The 21654-nt window shown below is 34.6% G+C and overlaps 2 protein-coding genes across 5 annotated transcripts; both read right to left on the reverse strand.

Moving 5' to 3' along the window:
• Positions 1-11691: 11691 nt before the first annotated feature.
• On the reverse strand, positions 11692-16712 carry LOC131593291 (putative disease resistance protein RGA4). 2 transcript variants are annotated; one of them, XM_058865735.1, is made up of 3 exons: positions 16435-16712; positions 15731-15818; positions 11692-15543 (listed from the first exon to the last, which is right to left on the reverse strand). In XM_058865735.1, the coding sequence occupies exon 3, from the start codon at positions 15531-15533 to the stop codon at positions 12981-12983; it is 2553 nt and encodes an 850-aa protein (XP_058721718.1). In that variant the 5' UTR covers positions 15534-15543; positions 15731-15818; positions 16435-16712; the 3' UTR covers positions 11692-12980. The 2 variants fall into 2 exon arrangements, 1 of the variants encoding a protein (XP_058721718.1); XR_009280875.1 differs by lacking the exon at positions 16435-16712 and having other exon boundaries at positions 11692-12785; positions 12881-16420.
• Positions 16713-17068: 356 nt separating this feature from the next.
• LOC131593289 (putative disease resistance protein RGA4) lies at positions 17069-21335 on the reverse strand. Of its 3 annotated transcripts, none has more exons than XM_058865732.1 (3): positions 21178-21335; positions 20398-20509; positions 17069-19940 (listed from the first exon to the last, which is right to left on the reverse strand). In XM_058865732.1, the coding sequence occupies exons 1-3, from the start codon at positions 21245-21247 to the stop codon at positions 17402-17404; spliced, it is 2721 nt and encodes a 906-aa protein (XP_058721715.1). In that variant the 5' UTR covers positions 21248-21335; the 3' UTR covers positions 17069-17401. The 3 variants fall into 3 exon arrangements, with proteins under 3 accessions (XP_058721715.1, XP_058721717.1, XP_058721716.1); XM_058865733.1 differs by having other exon boundaries at positions 17142-19940; positions 20398-20517; positions 21178-21317; XM_058865734.1 differs by lacking the exon at positions 20398-20509 and having other exon boundaries at positions 21178-21239.
• Between the last annotated feature and the right edge of the window lie 319 nt (positions 21336-21654).

Raw genomic sequence — 21654 nt, forward strand, 5'->3', positions numbered from 1 at the left:
CAAACATGTATATATTGATGTACAAATCGGGTTAGATGTAGAAAATTATCCGTTGGTTCTACTCAACTGGTTATCTGAACTTCCTCTTATCGAATCATTGATAGTCTCTTTAAGGACTCTTGAGGTACCTTAATTTAGTTTATGAAAATTTTAGCATTCTCATTTTTTCATTACTGTAACATTCTCATTTTTTATGTTTTAATATTAATTCCGTCAAATTGAGCCTAATTTACTGTTATCCCTCATTGGTTAGATTTTCTATTTAGTTCCTAATTTATGGAAGGTAGATTTTCCTTATCTACGTAACTTGAAGTCACTGAAAATAAAAACATACCGACCTTTATCAATACCTCATGGAGTAGTCTACTTCTTGCTTCAAAATGCAAAGTCCGCAAAGAAATCTATAATAGATGTGTTAAGGTAATTGTGCATTCATCTTTTACAAGTAACATGGATAGAGAATTAGTTCTGTTTTTAAATATGTCTGCATTTCTTTCCTTTTCATTGGTTCTGTTTTGAATTTCGGTCTGATTTGAAATACAAATTGCAGAAAATACAGGACGGAGGATACTACGTACGACTACTGACTTATTGTTCGTATATTAGTTTTAATGAGGATATATATATATATATATATATATATATATATATATATATATATATATATATATATATATATATATATATATATATATATATATTGTTTTAAATAGCTATTGTTCTATGTTGAATCTGGAGATGGCTATACATCAATGGCTATTTTTAAACTCTACTTATTACTAGAATACTTTTTTGATACTATGCTTGTTTCTTTATATTGCGGCAACATCAATAACAACCTTTATTATTATTTTTGATACTAGAATACTTTTTCGATACATTCATATAATTTTCAGTCATAGTTTTCGTAGTTGTTGAGCCTATCGTACCATTTGCGTTGAGGCATCAACTTGTTCTTTATCTGTACATTTCTATGCATGAGAAAATAGCTAAACTGATCATGTTGTTGTGATTCGACGGATCCTTTCAATATTCTCTGAGTTGGTGTTCATGATGATGGGATTAGTTAGTTGTGAATGGATTCTTAGTTGGTACTCATGAGTGATCTGATATTAAAGATATATCTGCAAATCGACAACTTTGAATGATAAAATCAACAATAATTTGTGTCAAATGCATCATTTAAACTATAAAATATTCGCACAAAAAATCTCTAGTTGACCAATTTCGAATCCTTATAATGAAAAAAAATTACAAAAGGGTAGTTTGAGACCATTATTTTATTACCAACAATATTTTAGTATTAAGTAGAACCGATATTCCATTTTATAACTAACTTAGTACTAAATCAAATATATATACTTGAAAAAATCTCCTAAGATTATTAAACAATGTAAATATGCAATTCCAGCAGTTTTGGTGCTTTGGATCATCAACTGTTTAGAGGAGGTGAACCATAGTTGTGATTCCGTGGATGATCTTGAACATCTATATTAATAATAAGTTGGCGTCCATCTTTGAGATTCCAAAACAAACATGAAAGCAACATGATGAAGAATGAATTAGTAAACAATGTATAAAATTTTAATGGAAAATAATTAAATTCTAAAACTTTTTTTTATTTCTATTTATATGTCAAATTACTTACGATTTTGGTGAAGAGGCTCAATTATCCATGGTGGTACCCTTGTTGTTGCAGCCACTTTTATTGACAAGAGAATCACAAACAGGAAAGCTAGATTGAATATAACTTTCTTAAAATCTGCCATCTTAGAAAAAAGATAATTGAAGATATAAGATATATTTATGTGTGGAGTGAATGGGGATTGAATGGAAATATATATACAAGTCTTGAGAGAAAGAGAGAGAAGAGATATGTCCCCTCAAGAAATATTCTGGCAATAATAAAGCTAAAATATATAAAGCCATTTTGGACTGAATAATTCTAGTCATTGCCAATGACAATTTCGAAGCCTTATGTTTGACTCACAATTTTTCTTGATCAATTCAAACTGTTTTCTCCAAAATCATTGACATTTCATATAAAACAAATTAAGCAAAACAAGAAGGTAAAGAGACAAAAATATATAATGACCATCTTAAAATGTGGGTGACTTATGTAAAGAGTAGAACAACTTAACAATAAATAAACAATAACTATATTTGTATGGAAAGAGAAATTATAAGAAAATTCATAAAATTTACTTTATTAATGATATCGAATCTTTTTTTTTTTTTGAGAAATGAAAAAATATTATGTAATTAATAGAACAGTTATGTTGGAAAACAAATATTAATATTGTTATGAAATGAATCTTTACACTCTCTTTAAAAAATTTACCCCTTTTTTGGTTAGAAAATCAAAAGCATCAAAGGCAAATGGTATAAAAGTATGTTGACTGTCGGAACATGTTTTCTCATGTTTAGTCAATTTATTTGAAGTGACTTTGAGAGTTGTTTGTTCCCCGCTAAAACACCCGGTCCTCAGTCCCACCAGTGGAAAATCCCGATCACATCTACACACGCATGTTTCCAAAGGTGGCCCTAAGCATGGGCAGGGGGCCAGAGCCCCAAAATTTTAGGGGCGCCAAAAAAATATTAATACCCCAAGAAAATTTTATATTATAAAAAAACTTGTTAGAATTAAAAAATAAAATAAAATATTGGCTAACAAAATTATAGGGGCACTACAAAGTCAAAATTAATAAATAAATGTAATTTCCCATTAATAAAATATAGAGTAGAATAAAATCAATTAATTTCCCTAAAATAAAATCAATTAATATATATCCATAATTCAAAGTGTTATACACCTTGTCGAAGAACTCAACATATCATGAGCGAATCAAGCATATCGATGTAAGGTTGCATTTCGTCATAGGAGTAATCGAGCATGGAGAAGTCCAAGTGCTAAAGGTTTTGACACATCATAATGTTGCTGATATGATCACCAAGACACTGCCGTGTTGCAAGTTTTTCCACTGTATGCAATTATAAAGATGCATGAAGAAAGTTAGTTTGTTCTTTGATGTTATAGAGTTTGTTCAAAGGTGGAGATTTGTGAGAATTGGATCGAACTCTAGCGGGTAGAAAAGTAGCTTCCTATTTTGAAAGAGAATGTGCCGAAGACCTACATATTTAAGTTGAAGTGTGTTCTAGTAAGTGGGTGTCGAAATGCTAGGGTTGTTAGTATTTCGAATTGGGCATGTTTGTAATTTCCGATTGTTTAAGTTAGCTTGTACCCAAAGTTAGCTTGTAGTGAGTATTTGTGAAAAAGTCAATTAGTTTAGTATGTTAGGGTTTATTAAAAGTAGCATACTAGTCTCTCACCATTGCATACTGCAAATCCTAATTTAGGGTGAGAGGGTTGTTTGTTATTCTTGTAACTTGTAATCTTGATTCAAAGAGAAAGGAAAGAATAACAGTTATAACCAATCCTTGTTGTTCTTCTTGTTTATCATCTTTGCTTTTTATTGTGTTCCCTATTATACTTTGTTAGAGGCATCATTTTCACAACATAGTTGATGCATTTCTTCGTGTATTTATTCATCATGAAGGTTCTGTTGTAGATAATAGATTGTCTAAGTATGATGATAATGTTTCAGAGCATAAATGTGATTTTGATATATGGAGATATTTCGAGATGATAGATAGTTAAAGAACAAGGATATTGGAAAATAGGCATTATATGGTACAAGAACAAAAAAATATTGATATATTGACTTATGACAATGGTGCCTGAAATATTGTCGACTTATGTAAGGTGCATTTGAGTGTTGATGTTTTTGTACAACATACATTGTCTTATAATGAGTTATATGGTGGTCCTATAGAGGGAGAAGGTATAAACCCGAAGACATTGTAAATCTTGATAATGAAGATTTGATTTCCAAAATGTATAAAGAAATTGTCATAGGTGATGAACTGAGGTGAATGAAGGTGGAGTGCATGATAGTGAAGTGAATGATGGTGGAGTAAAGAAGTCGGAGTGAATTGTAACACCCCAATTCTACCCGCGAAATTTAAATAAAATTAGAGTATAAAAATTCACAAATGAAACAATTGAGGTATCACATATTCATTCACAAAGACAAATCACCTCGTTGCAAAAAGAGGATACATAGCATTCATAAAGTACGGAAGAACCGACAACATCAAATAATAGTCTTTAATATAAAACAACTTCCATAGAAGTGCAATGGAAACTCAACAATTTGTTCAAAGATTCATGACATCATAATTCAAAAATTAACACAATTAAAGTGGCAATCTCCAAAAGACAACTCAAGTATTTGCCAAAACATAATAAATTAAAAGCAAGTAAATTAACGCGTTCGTCCCCCCGAGTGCTACGTATCAGAGCGACAACGACTCAAGACCAACTCGGCTAACCTCCTCTCAATGCGAATCACCTGCACTTTTCCAATATAAAGGCAACGACGAAACAAAGAAAGGGTGAGATATCAATTTATATAATTGAGCGCATGATAAATTATATATCAAAAATTAGACATATTCGGTTAATCGTATTCACAAGGTCATTAATATCTTCATAATATTCACAAAGTTATTAGTTCACAATTCACATACTTCTGTCATATAACAAGTCACAAAAATACAATCGTCATATAGTCACAAATGTCACACTATGAATCACATAAAATATATGGGACATGGTTCATGTATATGCATGTGGTACCAATCGGAGCTTCACCCCCTGTCACCAATTGCCCAATTCAGAGGCACAAGGCATAAGCCTTCGTCACTAATTTGTCAATTCAGGCCGTCACAATAAATGTATGCGACTCGATGGACTGGACATCACACACCATCATCATCATCATCATTTATTTCACAAAATATTCGTCACAAGGCACACACCCATATCACAATTATTACCGATTATAAAGGTAATAACACTTCACACATAATACAAAGACTTCGTATAACAACGGAATAATTCCGACAATTTACCCAAATCAACGGTCGATACCATTAACCAAAGAATTACAAAGATATTGACAACAATCACATTTACGGCTAAATTCACAAGATACCGTAATTTACCGCTAAACTGAATAGTTAATCTAAGTCAAGTTTATTCCAATTAAATGAGCTTATTCAAAGTTAATTCAACTATTAAATTAATCAACCGATTAGTATCCAAATTTCGACAAAATAACACCACCACGTTAATGTACTAATTAAACTTAGCTACCATGTCAATTTTCATCAAATTCCAGAAAATTAATTATACCGCTTAATTCAGCTATTTCGATCAAACGGGACTATTTTATATTATATAATCATTACTGTTCCTATCTTCTATTCTTCAAAGATATTTATTTGTCATGAGTACTGTAGCAGCTACCATTTTCTTTTGTTTATCTCCAAACTAACAGTCAATGCTATGTTATTCTAAAAGAAAATACAATTTGTGAGTTACTATACTAGATACAGTGCCTTAAACTCATATCACCAAAAGAGTTTCACGGTAATACAGCAAAGGAAAAGAAAAGAAAAGGAACAAGCTATAGCTAGGTGGGTGCCGCCCGTCATGGTCATTTTTATCATCACTCAGGTTACATTATTACAGATTCAATTACACACCTATTCAGTTACACACCTAGCATGCGAATTTCTCAAAAAACACAATCTCCTAGTATTCATGCAACATTAATTTGTGAAACTCAGTCACAATTTCAAACAGCCACGGTTAACACAACACAGCAAATACAATAACCTAAACCTCTAATCCAAAACATACAAGGTTTCATAAGCCTTATTATAAGAAGAGAACTCCAACCTTACCTCTTGTTTGAATTGAAGAAACCTCTATCACTCTAGCACTTGGATTGGGATTCCTCTTCAAGACCTAGCTTCCTTTCTTTCCAAATGGTTTCTATATATTTTTTTTCTGGTTTTCTACACTTTCCTCACACTACGACTACACTAAACCTATTCTTTATTATAACATTGGGCCTAACAATTAATACCACATTTTCATTCTTCACTTAATTAAAATAGGCCCAACTAATATCTACAATGATATTTCATTTAAAATAAATAAATAAATAAATAAAATCTGATTATTCAAATATACTGAATTACTACTCAATGCCTCATATTCCCGGTCTAATCTCACTTACTCGGAAAATTCCCAAAATGCTAGGTATTAGCTCATTAATATTTCTAATTCTAAAAATATCAAAATATCCGACTAAATATCGATCCTCTAACTCGAACTAATACCGATAAAATCATCCCAAAACGCGAAAATTCAATAAACATCACAAATAATTATTTTTTTGGGCGTTACATGAATAACAATGGAGTGAATGATGGTGAAGTTAATGTAAGTGAGGTGAATGTAGGTGTTTTGAATGAGGATTGCAGTTTTGGTACTGAAAGTGATGATGTGAGTTTTAATTTGTGGTGATTTCATATAAGAGGATATGGAAAATATGCAAGACTATGGTCATGATACACATGGTACTGTCAAAACAAAAAACAAAAACACAAAAGGTATTTTAATAAGAGTGAAATGATAATGAGGAATTAAAAAGTTTGTGTAAAACAAATAAGAAAATGGAACAAATAGGAAGATATGTCTAGTTTTCAATTTTTTTTAAAAAAAAAAACAAGAAATATTACAAATGGAAATTTGGAATTTTTTTGCTACCAAGTCTGATTTTAAGGAAGAAGTCATAACTTATACAAATCAATACTGCAGAAACCTTAAGTTCATGAAATGACAAACAAAATGTTATGTTTTGATGTAAAGAAGGATGTGAGTGAAATACCTATTGTGTCAAATTATCTAACGAGATAAGTAATGAACAATCAGACTTGTAGTAGAGCTTATAATATTAAAATGATGACTATAAAGTGGCAAGTAAGAGGAGTCATAATTCTTTGAACAATAATTCTAAGATGAAGTTCAAAAACATGAAGGAAAAGGATCAAAGGAAGTAGAAGGCTGGAGGATTAACAAGACAAAGGGAATTAGGAAAATATGTTTAAAGTGGAGTCTAATACTTGTTAAGGATAAGCTTCTACTGGATGTCGAGCAAAGATTTTATGTGCATCACTTGTACAACATTTTTAAGATGAAGTATCAATGAAAGAAATTGAATGAAATTATTTTGATGACAGCAAAATCAACTTACCAACAAGCTTATGAAAGTGAAATGAGAGAAATGAGAGTTGTCAATGAGAAAGCTTTTAATAAGCATATGATAAAGCCACCTCATACTCTCCTAGATTATAAAGTAAATCACAGTTGGGACATAAAAAATGTGATACATTGCGTAACAACATGTCAGAAGCATTTAACAGTGTGATTATTGAAGTAAGAGTTAGTTACTAAGTTAAATAAAATCGGAACATAAATTATGAAAAGATGGTTAACTAATAGGATGACATTTTCATACTATGGTGACGTGGATGTTTTACCTTAACATTAAAAAGGAGATAATGTAATTTTCATAATATTGGGTTAGTATGTCTAATTATATATGTTGTGAAAAACGATACCAATAACAAAGTATAATAGGGAATTAGGGAAGAGAATAAGAACACAAGAATTGGTTATAACTGCTATTCTTTCACTTTCTCTTAGAACAAGATTACAAGTTTACAAGAATAACAAATAACCTCTCTCACCCTAAATTAGGATTTGCCGCTTAGCAATGATGAGAGACTAGTATGCTATTTATAATAAAACCTAACATACTAACTAATGGGCTTTTTCCACAAGGCCCATTACACAAGTCAACTTAATAAACAAGCTAACTTAACAAATTAGGGTTTAAACACTAAAACCTAATTTAACATGCTAACAACCCTAGCATCTTCGACACAAGCATGTGAACAACCTTCGACTTCATGCTTAACCCTGTCGAACCAAGAAGCTACCCTTCGGCCATACTAGAGTTCGATCCAAAATCTCACAAATCTCCACCTTGGATCTAACTCTACAACATCAAGGGAACAAACTAGCTTTCTTCATGCAGCTTTATCAACTGCATACAGTGGAAAAACTTGCAACTCGGCAATGTCTTGGTGATCATATCAGCAGCATTGTCTTCAGTCGAAACCTTCAGCACTTGGACTTCTCCACGCTCGATTACTCCTCTGACGAAATGCAGTCTCACATCAATGTGCTTAGTTCGCTCATGATAGGCTGAATTCTTCGACAGGTGTATTGCACTTTGACTATCACATTTAACAGTGATACCTCGACCTTGAAGTTTCAGCTCCTTCGCAAAACCTTCAAGCCACAATGCTTCTTTCACAGCTTCAGTTAATGCAATGTACTCCGCTTCAGTGGTTGATAGAGCAACAACCTTCTGAAGTGTTGCTTTCCAACTAATTGCTGTGCCAAACATAGTGAAAACATATCCAGAAATAGATTTCCTGGAATCCATACAACCTGCATAATCAGAGTCGACATATCCTTCGATTACTGCTTTACCATCTTCACCCAAGGCTCCACCATAAATTAGGACTCTATTCAGAGACCCATTTATGTACCTTAAAATCCACTTCAATGCTTGCCAGTGAGCCTTTCCAGGATTCGCCATGTACCTGCTTACAAGACTTACTGCGTATGCTATGTCGGGTCTAGTACAAACCATAGCATACATCAAAGAACCAACTATATTAGCATATGGGATGCTATTCATATAGGCTCTTTCCACATCAGTACTGGGACACTGATCAATACTCAGCTTGAATTGAGGGTTTGTTGGAGTCACAACTGACTTCGAATTCGACATACCAAACTTTTCAAGAATCTTCCGTAGATATGCCTCTTGAGATAGACATAACTTCGACTTCTTTCTATCTCTTCGAATGTCAATTCCAAGAATCCTGGAAGCAGCTCCCAGATCCTTCATATCGAACTCCTTATTGAGTTCAGCCTTCACCCTCATCACATCTTCGACACTGTTGCTTGCTATGAGAATATCATCCACATAAAGCAACAAAATAACAAATGAATTACCAGGTCGAAATCTGAAGTAAACACAGTGGTCGAACTGACTTCTTATGAAACTTATGCGTGCCATGAACTTGTCGAATCTCCTATTCCACTGTCGAGGAGATTGTTTCAGCCCATACAAGGATCTCTTTAACTTACACACATAATCATCCTTCCCCTTTTCGACATACCCTTCAGGTTGCCTCATCAGGATCGTTTCATCTAGATCACCATACAAGAACGCAGTTTTCACATCAATCTGTTCCAGTTCAAGATCGAACTGTGCCACCATGGCAAGCAGCATTCGAATGGACCTATGTTTCACAACAGGAGAAAACACATCATTGAAGTCGACACCTTCTTTCTGAGTGAAACCCCTTGCGACTAACCTTGCCTTATATCTTTTCGACGTCACTCCTTCAATTCCTTCCTTAACTTTGAAAATCCATTTACAGCTGACTAACCTTGCCCCAGCAGGTTTCTTGATCAGTTCCCAAGTGTGATTATCATGAAGAGATTTCATCTCATCATCCATGGCCTTCAGCCATTCAGTCTTATTTTGACTCCTCATAACTTCCTTATAATCTCTAGGTTCATCATCAAGAACCTCACTGGCAGAGATTAATGCATAAGCTATAAGATCTGCATACCCAAGTCTCTGAGGTGGTTTGATGACTCTTCTCGACCTATCTCTCGACAATAGGTAGTCATCGTCAGTTTCCTCAACTTCCTCAGCATCTTCTGCTTCTTCTTCGACTTCATCAGGGACATGCAATTCAGCATCAACATGCTCCACCTCAACAGGAATCTCTACCTGTTCCAGCTCTTCGTCAGATGTTTCTGTACTTCGACCAACATCATCAGTTTTCTTAAAAGCCATTTCAGCTTCATTGAAAACAACATCTCGACTAGTGATACACCTCCTGTGACCTGGCTCTAGGCACCATAGCCTATAAGCTTTGACTCCTTCTGGGTATCCCATGAACATGCATTTCAGAGCTCTAGGTTCGACCTTGTCTTGCCTAATGTGAGCATAGGCTATGCAGCCAAATACTCTCAGTTTGTCGAGATCTGGTGGATGTCCCGACCAAACTTCTTCAGGTGTCTTCATATCTAACGCTGTCGAAGGACATCTGTTTATTAGATATGTTGCTGTCGCAACAGCCTCAGCCCAGAACACCTTCTTTAACCCCGCACTAGTCAACATACATCTAACTCTCTCCAAAATAGTTCGATTAAACCTTTCAGCCAAACCATTTTGTTGTGGAGTACCTGCAGTAGTTCTATGCCTTGCAATACCAGAGGTAGCACAAAAACTGTCGAATGCCTCATTGCAAAATTCAAGGCCATTGTCGGTTCTCAACCTCTTGACCTTTCTGCCAGTCTGATTTTCAACCAGAGTCTTCCAACTTTTGAAATTCTCAAACGTTTCATCCTTAGTCTTCTGGATGAATACCCATAATTTTCTGGAATAATCATCTACTATTGATAGGAAATACCTTGCCCCAGAATGTGATGCACACCTTGCAGGCCCCCAAAGATCAGCATGGATGTAATCAAGGGATCCATGTGTTCTTGATTTGCCTTTGTTGAACTTCACTCTGCAAGATTTTCCAAGTACACAGGGTTCACAAAACTTCAGCTTTTCGACTTTGTCTCCACCAAGCAGATTTTGTTTCCCTAATTCGACCAGACCCCTTTCACTGACATGGCCCAATCTCATGTGCCAGATTTCAGTTTTCGACAAAGGTTTCGTGGATGCAACATTTGTCGAACCACTTACAACTTCAGCCTCAAGGGTATACAAGCCTTGTTTCTTCACGCCTCTCAAGACTTCCTTCGAACCCTTCATGACTCTTAGGATACTTTTTTCTCCTTGGAAAACATATCCTTTCTTGTCGAATTCACCAAGAGAAAGCAGATTTCTCTTCAAATCAGGAACATACCTGACTTCAGTCAACAACCTTATTGACTCATCATGGAGCTTGAATCTAACAGATCCAATACCTGCAATCTTGCAAGCCTTGTTGTTTCCCAGCAATACTGATCCACCATCTTGATCACATAATTCCTCGAACAAGTCTTTGTTTGGAGTCATGTGCCAAGTGCAACCTGAATCCATAATCCACTCTCTCTTAGAGTCACTGCTTGAAACCACAAGAACATCAGATGATTCGAAATCATCTTGAACAATGGCAGCGTTGCCATTATCCTTACCTCCATGATATTTCAGGCGTTCAGGGCACACCTTTCTTGTGTGACCCTCCTTTTTACAATGGTAGCATCGAATGCCAGATGCTTCGCCACTGTAAGACTTCGACTGGCTTTTGCCTTTCTTCTTGTCGAACTTACCATCCTTTCGTAAGAGTTTTCCTTTAACGGCCAAACCTTCGCCAACAGTCGAAGGTTTATGCTCCTTTCGTTCATTCAAGTCCTTAGAGTACAAGGCTGATTGAACTTCTTCAAACGTCAGGGACTCCCTTCCATACAAGAGAGTTTCTTTGAAGTGAGCATGTGATCGAGGCAAAGAACACAATAGTAACAGCGCTTGATCTTCATCATCGATCTTCACATCAATATTTTCAAGATCAAGAATCAGCTTGTTGAACATATCCAACTGCTCAGCCAATACTTTGTCTTCAATCATCTTGAATGAATACAAAGCTTGCTTCAGGTAGAGTCGATTTACCAGCGATTTGGTCATATACAAACTTTCAAGTTTCACCCATAACCCTGATGCCGTCGTCTCCTTTGATACCTGCCGGAGAACCTTATCACCAAGGCTCAACAAAATTGCGCTGTGTGCTTTCTCGATCATAGTTGTCTTCTCCGCTGCCGTTAATGCAGCATTCATGGCTGCCTCTCCCTTCAACGCTTCCAAACAACCCTGCTGAACCAGTAGGGCTTTCATCTTCAAGCGCCACAGACCGAAATCATTCACTCCGGTGAATTTTTCAATCTCATACTTTGTTGACGGCATCTTCTCCACGCTCACCGCACCAATTTGTTGTGAAAAACGATACCAATAACAAAGTATAATAGGGAATTAGGGAAGAGAATAAGAACACAAGAATTGGTTATAACTGCTATTCTTTCACTTTCTCTTAGAACAAGATTACAAGTTTACAAGAATAACAAATAACCTCTCTCACCCTAAATTAGGATTTGCCGCTTAGCAATGATGAGAGACTAGTATGCTATTTATAATAAAACCTAACATACTAACTAATGGGCTTTTTCCACAAGGCCCATTACACAAGTCAACTTAATAAACAAGCTAACTTAACAAATTAGGGTTTAAACACTAAAACCTAATTTAACATGCTAACAACCCTAGCATCTTCGACACAAGCATGTGAACAACCTTCGACTTCATGCTTAACCCTGTCGAACCAAGAAGCTACCCTTCGGCCATACTAGAGTTCGATCCAAAATCTCACAATATATTTACTAACATATTTATTAATTGATGGTTACTTAAGATTGAGAGAAGCAACACCTACACCAACACGTGTATTATAAGGTATTTAAATGCTAAACTGAGATACTCTTTATTCATGTTATAGGTAACAGGTTTCATTCTATACAGTAGTTTGAGATACTTTTGATTCATGTTGTATTGAAAATTTAGAAAATAAATTTCAATCAACTTGTAACAACATATATGCTCATGGAAATAACAGCTCACAACAGTCATATGTTCATGCACTTGCTTCAATGAAACCAGAAACTAAAAGTTTAAGTATCAGGAAGTCTATAACTTTGTAATATCTAACAATATTCTGCTGTAGGTAAAATCGACCTGCAGGAAAACAAATGATAAATATTAATACTGCATATAGTCTGTAAGAACAAGATTGAGGCATATATACTTCAAAACATCACAGAATAATTTACCTCAATCATGAAAATTTGCGCAATCATCCCAATGTCAAAATGTTGATTGCAGAAATAATAGGGTAGATTCAGAACCAACTCCATGCAGAAATATTTTGACTCAAGAAAAGTACTTGAAAAACGATGGTTTCATAGGAAGGATCTCAACTTTTCGGATACGAGAGATTTTGGGCCAGTCTATACCAAATGCTCTTCCATATCTTTTCTCTAATGAGAAGCAGTTACAAATGGAAAGTTTCTGCAAAGATACCTGTCTACAAATTGATTCGGGCAGTGATGTCAAACCGGTGCAATTGTAGATCTCAAGAGTCAAGAGCGATGGGAGATTCCCTATCCAATCTGGTAATCTTTTGCCGCAAAATCCATCTATAACTAGTTTCTGAAGCGAGTGGTGTGGTTGCAGACCTTGTAAAATCATCTCATCTTCCACCCAGTTTTCGTTTGCTTGTTCGGCCCTGTCGGGCAATTCAGGGCATGTTAGAAAATTCTCATCAAAACCATCGTCGTAGGCCCACCGCAATTCCAATTCTTGAAGGTGTTGCTTTTCAAGAAGTACTTTTTCAATATTTTCAACACTATTTCGCAGGAAATCCAACCCTTTTATTTCTAATCTCCCTCTAAGGTTGATTAAGCCACCCAATTCATTTACACTTTTATTTCTCACTACAAAAAGTGTTAGTGTTTGAAGATTTGTCAACTGTCCTATCCCTTGTGGCATACATATCAATTTCACACAACCATTCAACTCAAGATGCCGGAGACTTTTATTGAGATTTTCTGGTAATATTTCGAGCTTTGAACATTCAGAAAGTTTTAGAGTTTGCAAGTTCTGCAGGTTGGTAATGCCCGGCGGAAGATTTTTAAGAAGATTGTTCTGTGATAGATCAATATATCTTAAATGCTTCGTCTCTTCAATACTATTTGGGATTGCGGCAATTTTTAACCCACAAAGTGTCAACACACGTAAGAACTTTAGGCCTGAAAAGGAAAGAACACATGTCTGGCGCAAATGATTGCTTGAATTCACTTGTGGAAGTAAATGAAATGTCCTTAACTTATAGGAAGATGGTGACGGTGGTACGAACTGTAACGCAGAACGAGACGACAAATAACGCGTTCTGTTTACAATGTTTGCTTCTTCTCCTTCAGCCACTGCATATTCACTCCCGGCTATTAGATGTGCTAGATCATGCATAAGGTCATGCATTTTACAAGTACTTACGCCGCCACAATCGTCTATAATGACATCTTGAAAGAAGGACATTGACAGCAAACTCATGAAGTACTCATGACCAACATCTTCTACACATCTTACATCATTTGATTGTTGAATGAACCCCTCAGCTACCCATAACTGAATGAGAGACTTTTTCTCAAACACATAGCCTTTAGGAAACAGTGAACAATATGCAAAACTTTTTTTTAGAAATGCGGGAAGATGATCGTAACTCAGTTTAAGGATTGAAAATATTTTGTCATTGTGTTGATCTATCTTCGAAAACTCAACATCCTTGAAATATAGCCAATCGCTTCTTCCCAAATTTCGAGAAAACAAAAGGCTTCCAATAGTCCTTAGAGCAAGAGGGATGCCAGCACATTTCTTAACAATGTCCCTTCCTATAGCTACCAATTCCATGTCATGTTGTTCTTTTAACTCGCCGAATGCCACTCGAGAGAACAGCTCCATAGATTTCTGTGAATTCAAACCCTCTAAGAAAAGAGGCGGATGTGTGCCTGCTATTTTCGCCACAGTCTGACTACGCGTTGTCACAATTATCATGCTTCCTTTTCCTCCTTCCACGAACAAGCTCTTCAATTTATGCCACAGTTCCCGATCCTCGTTCCACATGTCATCTAACACAAGCAAAAACTTCTTCCCTCGAATTTTGTCTCTAAGTTGTTCTTGCACTTGCTCCATCGGACTATTCTTTTCATCCCGGATAATCTCCTGAGCTATTTTCTTCATATCAAATTCATCAGAAACATACACCCACATTTTTAGCTCAAAATGCTTATGAACATCATTATCATTGTAGACCAGTTGAGCAAGTGCGGTCTTACCTAATCCCCCGATCCCAACTATGGGAATTACAGAAACATTATCTGAAGCATTGATATCTAGTAGATAACGCTTAATACGTTTCTTTTCATCGTCTCTTCCAATAACTTCATTTTTACTCACAAAAGAGTAAGTTTGTCTTTGTTCTCTATATACAATCCGATTCTCCATAGGGCGGTCAGTTAGTTGCAATGCATGCTTAATTTTAGCAATTTCATCAAGCCTCTTCTGGATTTCTTTTATTCGATGGCCTAATGTATGACTATAGGCAATTTTGTTTGGTTTTGAGAAGAAATATAGTACCTGTTTTAGTTTTTTGCTTCTAGGTCTAGCAATCACTTTTCCTTTCAAATCTTCACTAGAAAAATCGTCGAGTAAATCATCTGCATCATAAAGTACATCTTTCAGCTCCTCCAACCAATTACTAACTTGATGATTATTGGCCTTGCTCTCTGCATCGAGGAGTACTGATTTTATCATAGATACCGTGTTTTTCATTTTTTCGATATCCTCTTTGAGATTCCAAATGATTCCAAGCTCTTTGTAAAGTGAAGAACCCAACTTTTCCAAGACAGTAATAGCAAGGGCTTCCATCTTTGGCAAACTGAGTTTAATACAATAATGAGTATAACAAATATTGGAGTCACCATATAGATGTCACCAGTCGAATTCTAAAATCTCAAAGATGAAGGATTCTAAGTAGTACATATAGAGGTACAATTATCATGAAGTTCAATGGCTCTTTAAAAAAATAGAAAAATACTAAGTTTAGATAGAGAGCGAGAGAGTACCTGGTTTAGAAATCTTAATCAAGAAACCGAATCAATAGTTGTATTGTAACGTGTTTTGTGTAGAGAAGAGAAAAAAATCAGGAAGTCACTGCAGTTAGTAAACTGAAACCATTAAAATTATGGTAGCAAACATACACAACGCATACTAATGTTTTCATCACAAAACTTTTAAGCAGATTATATAAAGAATGATAACAAAACCTGAAGTTAGTTCCTCAAATATCACTCTATCCTACTAAGTACCGAAGACGGTAGTAATTTAGTTTGGTTAAGTTTGCATGATTTGGAGGTTCATTCATCCTCTTGTTGGGAGAGGAACAAGCTTTTTCAATGAGAAACTTAGGTATACTCTAGAATTAAGTCTATGTTTGGTTTCAATTTAAACTAGTCAAAATTGATTCTGGAAATGTAAAATTGATTTTGAATCAAGTTGATCTTGCCTCTAGAAGTGATCAAAATTTAAGACTAAAATTAATTTTTAGACTGAAAGTTATTGTTGTAACTAACTTTCCCTAAATTGTATTCAAACGTAAATCAATATACATTCAACATACTTTCAAATAATCAATTCTTTCAAAATCAATTTTTATCACAGCAGAACCAAACATGCACTAAATATATGAATATTTGAGCAAATAAATTGGGATGTCGAAGAATCATTTATGATAATTAATCCAAAGAGAGAATTGAATAAAGAAAATTACCTGGTTTGGAATGAGGATTGAAGAAACAGAATGAACAACTGTATTGTACAAGTGAAGTCAACTTCGGTCAAAATGCGAAAACAGTAGCCAAAAAAGACAGAATTTCAACAACTAACTAACGCGTTATTTTAATGACTTCTAGATAACTTTTGAAATAAGTATGCACATAATTACTCAATTTATTTTAGGAAAGCAAAGTCAAAAATATTTTTAAGTAGGAAAATAAAAATGCATAAAGTAATGTAAAATGGCTAAAAAGAGCTCTCTTAAGCAACATTTTAAAAATTGGATTGATTATCAAATTAGTGAGGATAATGAGTCAATGATTCTTTATTTGAACCATTGATTCATTCATCGAACTGTATAATTAAATTGAATAATTTGGTGGAATAATACGATCTCTATAATAAAATTATATAATTATTAAATCGCTCGAATCAGGTGATATATTTCTTAAAAAAAATTATAACACCTACAACATTTTAAAATGTTATAATTTCACAAGTTCATTCTTTAAATCCAAATTCTAAACATAACCATCACACACAACAAAATATTACAAAATACAAATTTTAATAAATTTTAAACAAAGTTTAATTGCAATATAACAAAATAAGCAAAGTGTCTAATAAATTTAATTCTAAGGACAAAAATTGTTCCAAATTATTTTTAAACAAAGTCTATTTATGTTTTAATTTATTTTTTTAAATTATCAAAACGACGTCATCTTTTTAAGGAAAAAGCATGCATTTAATTTTTCGTTTTTTTCAAAACCGCTAGTTCTCCAATTTTAATTGGTTTTGGCCGGTAATTTTGGGTTCGCACTAGTTCAATAGTTTACCATGGTCCTGAATACCAACTAAGAACTTATTACAAACATAGACAGAGAAATATATTATCAACTCTGTTCAACATACTACACACCCAAAAATTATGAAAAAATCCCAACAGGTAAGTACATCTTGACTCAAGAAAAGTACTTAAAAAACAATGGTTTCATAGGAAGGATCTCAACTTTTCGGATGTGAGAGATTTTGGGCCAGTCTATACCAAATGCTCTTCCGTATCTTTTCTCTAATGAGAAGCAATTACAAATGGAAAGTTTCTGCAAAGATACCTGTCTACAAATTGATTCGGGCAGTGATGTCAAACCAGGGCAATTGTAGATCTCAAGAGTCAAGAGCGATGGGAGATTCCCTATCCAATCTGGTAATCTTTTGCCGCAAAATCCATCTATAATTAGTTTCTGAAGCGAGTGGTGTGATTGCAGAGCTTGTAAAATCATCTCATCTTCCACCCAGTTTTCGTTTTCTTGTTCGGCCCTGTCGGGCAATACTGGGCATGTTTGAAAATTCTCATCAAAACCATCGTCGTAGGCCCACCGCAATTCCAATTCTTGAAGGTGTTGCTTTTCAAGAAGTACTTTTTCAATATCTGCTACATTATTTCGTAGGAAATCCAACCCTTTTATTTCTAATCTCCCTCTGAGGTTGATTAAACCACCCAATTCATTTACACTTTTATTTCTCACTACAAAAAGTGTTAGTGTTTGAAGATTTGTCAACTGTGCTATCCCTTGTGGCATACATTTCAATTTCACACAACCATTCAACTCAAGATGCCGGAGACTTTTATTGAGATTTTCTGGTAATATTTCGAGCTTTGAACATTCAGAAAGTTTTAGAGTTTGCAAGTTCTGCAGGATGGTAATGCCCGGCGGAAGTTCTTTAAGTGCAACATTCTGTGATAGATCAATGTATCTTAAATGCTTCATCTCTTCAATACTATTTGAGATTGCGGAAATTTTCAACCCACAAAGTGTCAACACACGTAAGAACTTTAGGCCTGAAAAGGAAAAGCGCAAATAATTGCTTGAATTATTCATTTGTGGATGTAAATGCAATGTCCTTAATTTGTAGGAACATGGTGACGGTGGTCCGAACTGTAATGCAGTACGAGACGACAAATAACGCGTTCGGTTTACAATGTTTGCTTCTTCTCCTTCAACCACTGCATATTCACTCCCAGCTATTAGCTGTGCTAGATCATGCATAAGGTCATGCATTTTACAAGTACTTACGCCGCCACAATCGTCTATAGTGATATTTTGAAAGAAGGACATTGACAGCAAACTCATGAAGTGCTCATGACCAACATCTTCTACACATCTAACATCATTTGATTGTTGAATGAACCCCTCAGCTACCCATAACTGAATGAGAGTATTTTTTTCAAACACAAAGCCTTTCGGAAACAGTGAACAATATGCAAAACATTTTTTTAGAAATGCAGGAAGATGATCGTAACTCAGTTTAAGCATTGCAAAGATTTTGTCATTGTTTTGATCTATCTTCGAAAACTCAACATCCTTGAAATATAGCCAATCGCTTCTTCCCAAATTTCGAGAAAACAAAAGGCTTCCAATAGTCCTGATAGCAAGAGGGATGCCAGCACATTTTTTAACAATGTCCCTTCCTATAGCTACCAATTCCAAATCATTTTGTTCTTTTAACTCGCCGAAAGCCACTCGAGAGAATAACTCCTGTGATTTTTGCGAATCCAAACCCTCTAAGAAAAGAGGTGGATGTGTGCCTGCTATTTTCGCCACAGTTTGACTACGCGTTGTCACAATTATCATGCTTCCTTTTCCTCCTTCCACGAACAAGCTCTTCAATTTAAGCCACAGTTCACGATCCTCGTTCCACATGTCATCTAACACAAGCAAAAACTTCTTCCCTCGAATTTTGTCTCTAAGTTGTTCTTGCACTTGCTCCATCGGACTATTCTTTTCATCCCGGATGATCTCCTGAGCTATTTTCTTCATATCAAATTCATCAGAAACATACACCCACATTTTTAGCTCAAAATGCTTATGAACATCGTTATCATTGTAGACCAGTTGAGTAAGAGCAGTCTTACCTAATCCCCCAATCCCAACTATGGGAATTACAGAAACATTATCTGAAGCATTGATATCAAGTAGATAACGCTTAATACGTTTCTTTTCATCGTCTCTTCCAATAACTTCATTTTTACTCACAAAAGAGTAAGTTTGTCTCTGCTCCCTATATAAAATCTGATTCTCCATAGGGCGGTCAGTTAGTTGCAATGCATGCTTCATTTTAGCAATGTCATCTAGCCTCTTCTGGATTGCTTTTATTCGATGGCCTAATGTATGACTATAGGCAATTTTGTTTGGTTTTGAGAAGAAACATAGTACCTTTTTTACTTTTTTGTTTCTAACCCTCACTTTTCCTTTCAAATCTTCAATGGAAAAATCATCTAGTAAATCGTCTGCATCATAAAGTACATCTTTCAGCTCCTCCAACCAATTACTAACTTGATGATTATTGGCCTTGGTTTCGGCATCGAGGAGTACTGATTTGATCATAGATACCGTGTTCTTCATTTTTTCGATATCCTCTTTGAGATTCCAAATGATTCCAAGCTCTTTGTAAAGTGAAGAACCCAACTTTTCCAAGACAGTAACAGCAAGGGCTTCCATCCTTTGAGAAATTGAGTTTAATACAAACATGAGTAAAACAATTCACTAAATTCAGTTTGTGTTTTGAAGCCATCATATGAAAAATAGATGACTCAGTTTGTGTTTTGAATCCTATTCACTAAATTCAAAATGTAAAATGTTGAATCTCCATGATCCTAACTAGTTTACTGCAGTAACTAAATGAGTTTATGATAATGTTAATTAAACCTATGCATAAAGAGAACAAGAGTAGTACTTTTTAGCAGATTAAAACAAGAATAACTAATTGGGCAACTGAAGTTAGAATTGCATAAAGAAAAAATCTGATGGCAGTATATATATATTGGAAATGAACAAACAAAATTTTGATTCTAAGTAGTAAATATATATAGGTTGCAGGTTTCAATTATCATGAAGTTCTATTGGCTTTTTCTACAAAGGAAAAATACTAAGTTCAGAGAGAGAGAGAGAGAGATTACCTGGTTTCGAAATCTGAATCAAGAAACAGAATCAACAGTTGTATTTGATGTACGTGCACAGCTATCAACTGAATTGGCTTAATAAAACAATCAACAGTTGTATTTGATGTATCTGCACATCTATCAACTGAATTAGCTTAATATGACAATCAACATAATTATTGTGTTGTGAAGTGAAAAATATCAGGCAGTCACTGCACGTAGTAAACTGGAACGATTAAAAGCAGAAAAATATTTGCATGAAAACAAACCTAACTTAAGTAGTTTTACAAACAATCAGTTACAGTTTTTTATTAATTAAAAAATAAGAATAAATTTTTCTCTCTTCCTCAATTATAACCGCCTCATAAATCGAATTAAAAAAACATATTTTAAATAAATTTAAAATTTTCTCTATTCCTATTCGTTGTTTTTCATACTAAAAATTTAAGTCGATATCCATGCAAGTTTTTCTTGTGATAGCGGTTTGAGGAGCTCATAGCCCAAAAGCATCGCGGTGAATCCAACCACCGCTGCGCGATTCGGCTATAGCACACTATTGACGACATAGATGAAAAACTTGATTAACATTCTCCCAATCAAGCGATCATTTTGAAAAATGGATAATAGACTAGGTTGATACAGATATACAGTTTCAGGGAGGAGATTACCAAAATTCTGAAGTTCAACATTAAACACAACAAGCAAATACAAAACATCAAAATTTTAAAGTTCAACAATCATTTATCATAATTAATTAAGCAATCAAAATTAGAATTGAGTAAAGTTGAGAGAGATTACCTGGTTTGAAAAGAGGAATGAAGAAACAGAATGAAGAATTGTATTGTAGAAGTGAAAAGTTGAGTAGCATGACCAGGGCGATAAAGTCAAGTCAACTTGGATCAAATATGAGAAAAGAGTAGCCAAAAAAGAAATTTCCACAACTACCTAACGCGTTAATTTAATGACTTCTAGACAACTTATGAAAAGGAAGATTGTTAAAAAGTCACAAAAGGAAATTTCCTTACAATACATCAAGTCATTGTCCATGACTATTTGAAGTAAAGAAATTTAACTACATGAAAAAATTAATTAATGTTGATGTTTAATTTGACTCACTATTTATCTTGATCAAAACAAACTATATTCTCCAATAAGTGAAATAATCAAATGCATTTTTTTAACAAAAAACACGAAAGCCAAACATCCATGAAATTATTCAAAATAATAAGATTAAGATATAGCTAGCTATAGAAATAAGTATAGTGAAAAGAATAT

The sequence above is a fragment of the Vicia villosa genome, linkage group LG3 (assembly GCF_029867415.1).
Source record: "Vicia villosa cultivar HV-30 ecotype Madison, WI linkage group LG3, Vvil1.0, whole genome shotgun sequence".
Lineage (NCBI taxonomy): Eukaryota > Viridiplantae > Streptophyta > Magnoliopsida > Fabales > Fabaceae > Vicia > Vicia villosa.

Coding starts and splice junctions, on each gene's coding strand:
- LOC131593291 (XM_058865735.1), bottom strand. CDS start 15,533: ATGGAAGCCCTTGCTATTACTGTCTTGGAAAAGTTGGGTTCTTCACTT.
- LOC131593289 (XM_058865732.1), bottom strand. CDS start 21,247: ATGCTACTCAACTTTTCACTTCTACAATACAATTCTTCATTCTGTTTC. Junction 20,510..21,177: donor CATTCCTCTTTTCAAACCAG/GTAATCTCTCTC, acceptor ATAGATGTGCAG/ATACATCAAATACAACTGTT. Junction 19,941..20,397: donor GATTCAGATTTCGAAACCAG/GTAATCTCTCTC, acceptor AATTTCTCAAAG/GATGGAAGCCCTTGCTGTTA.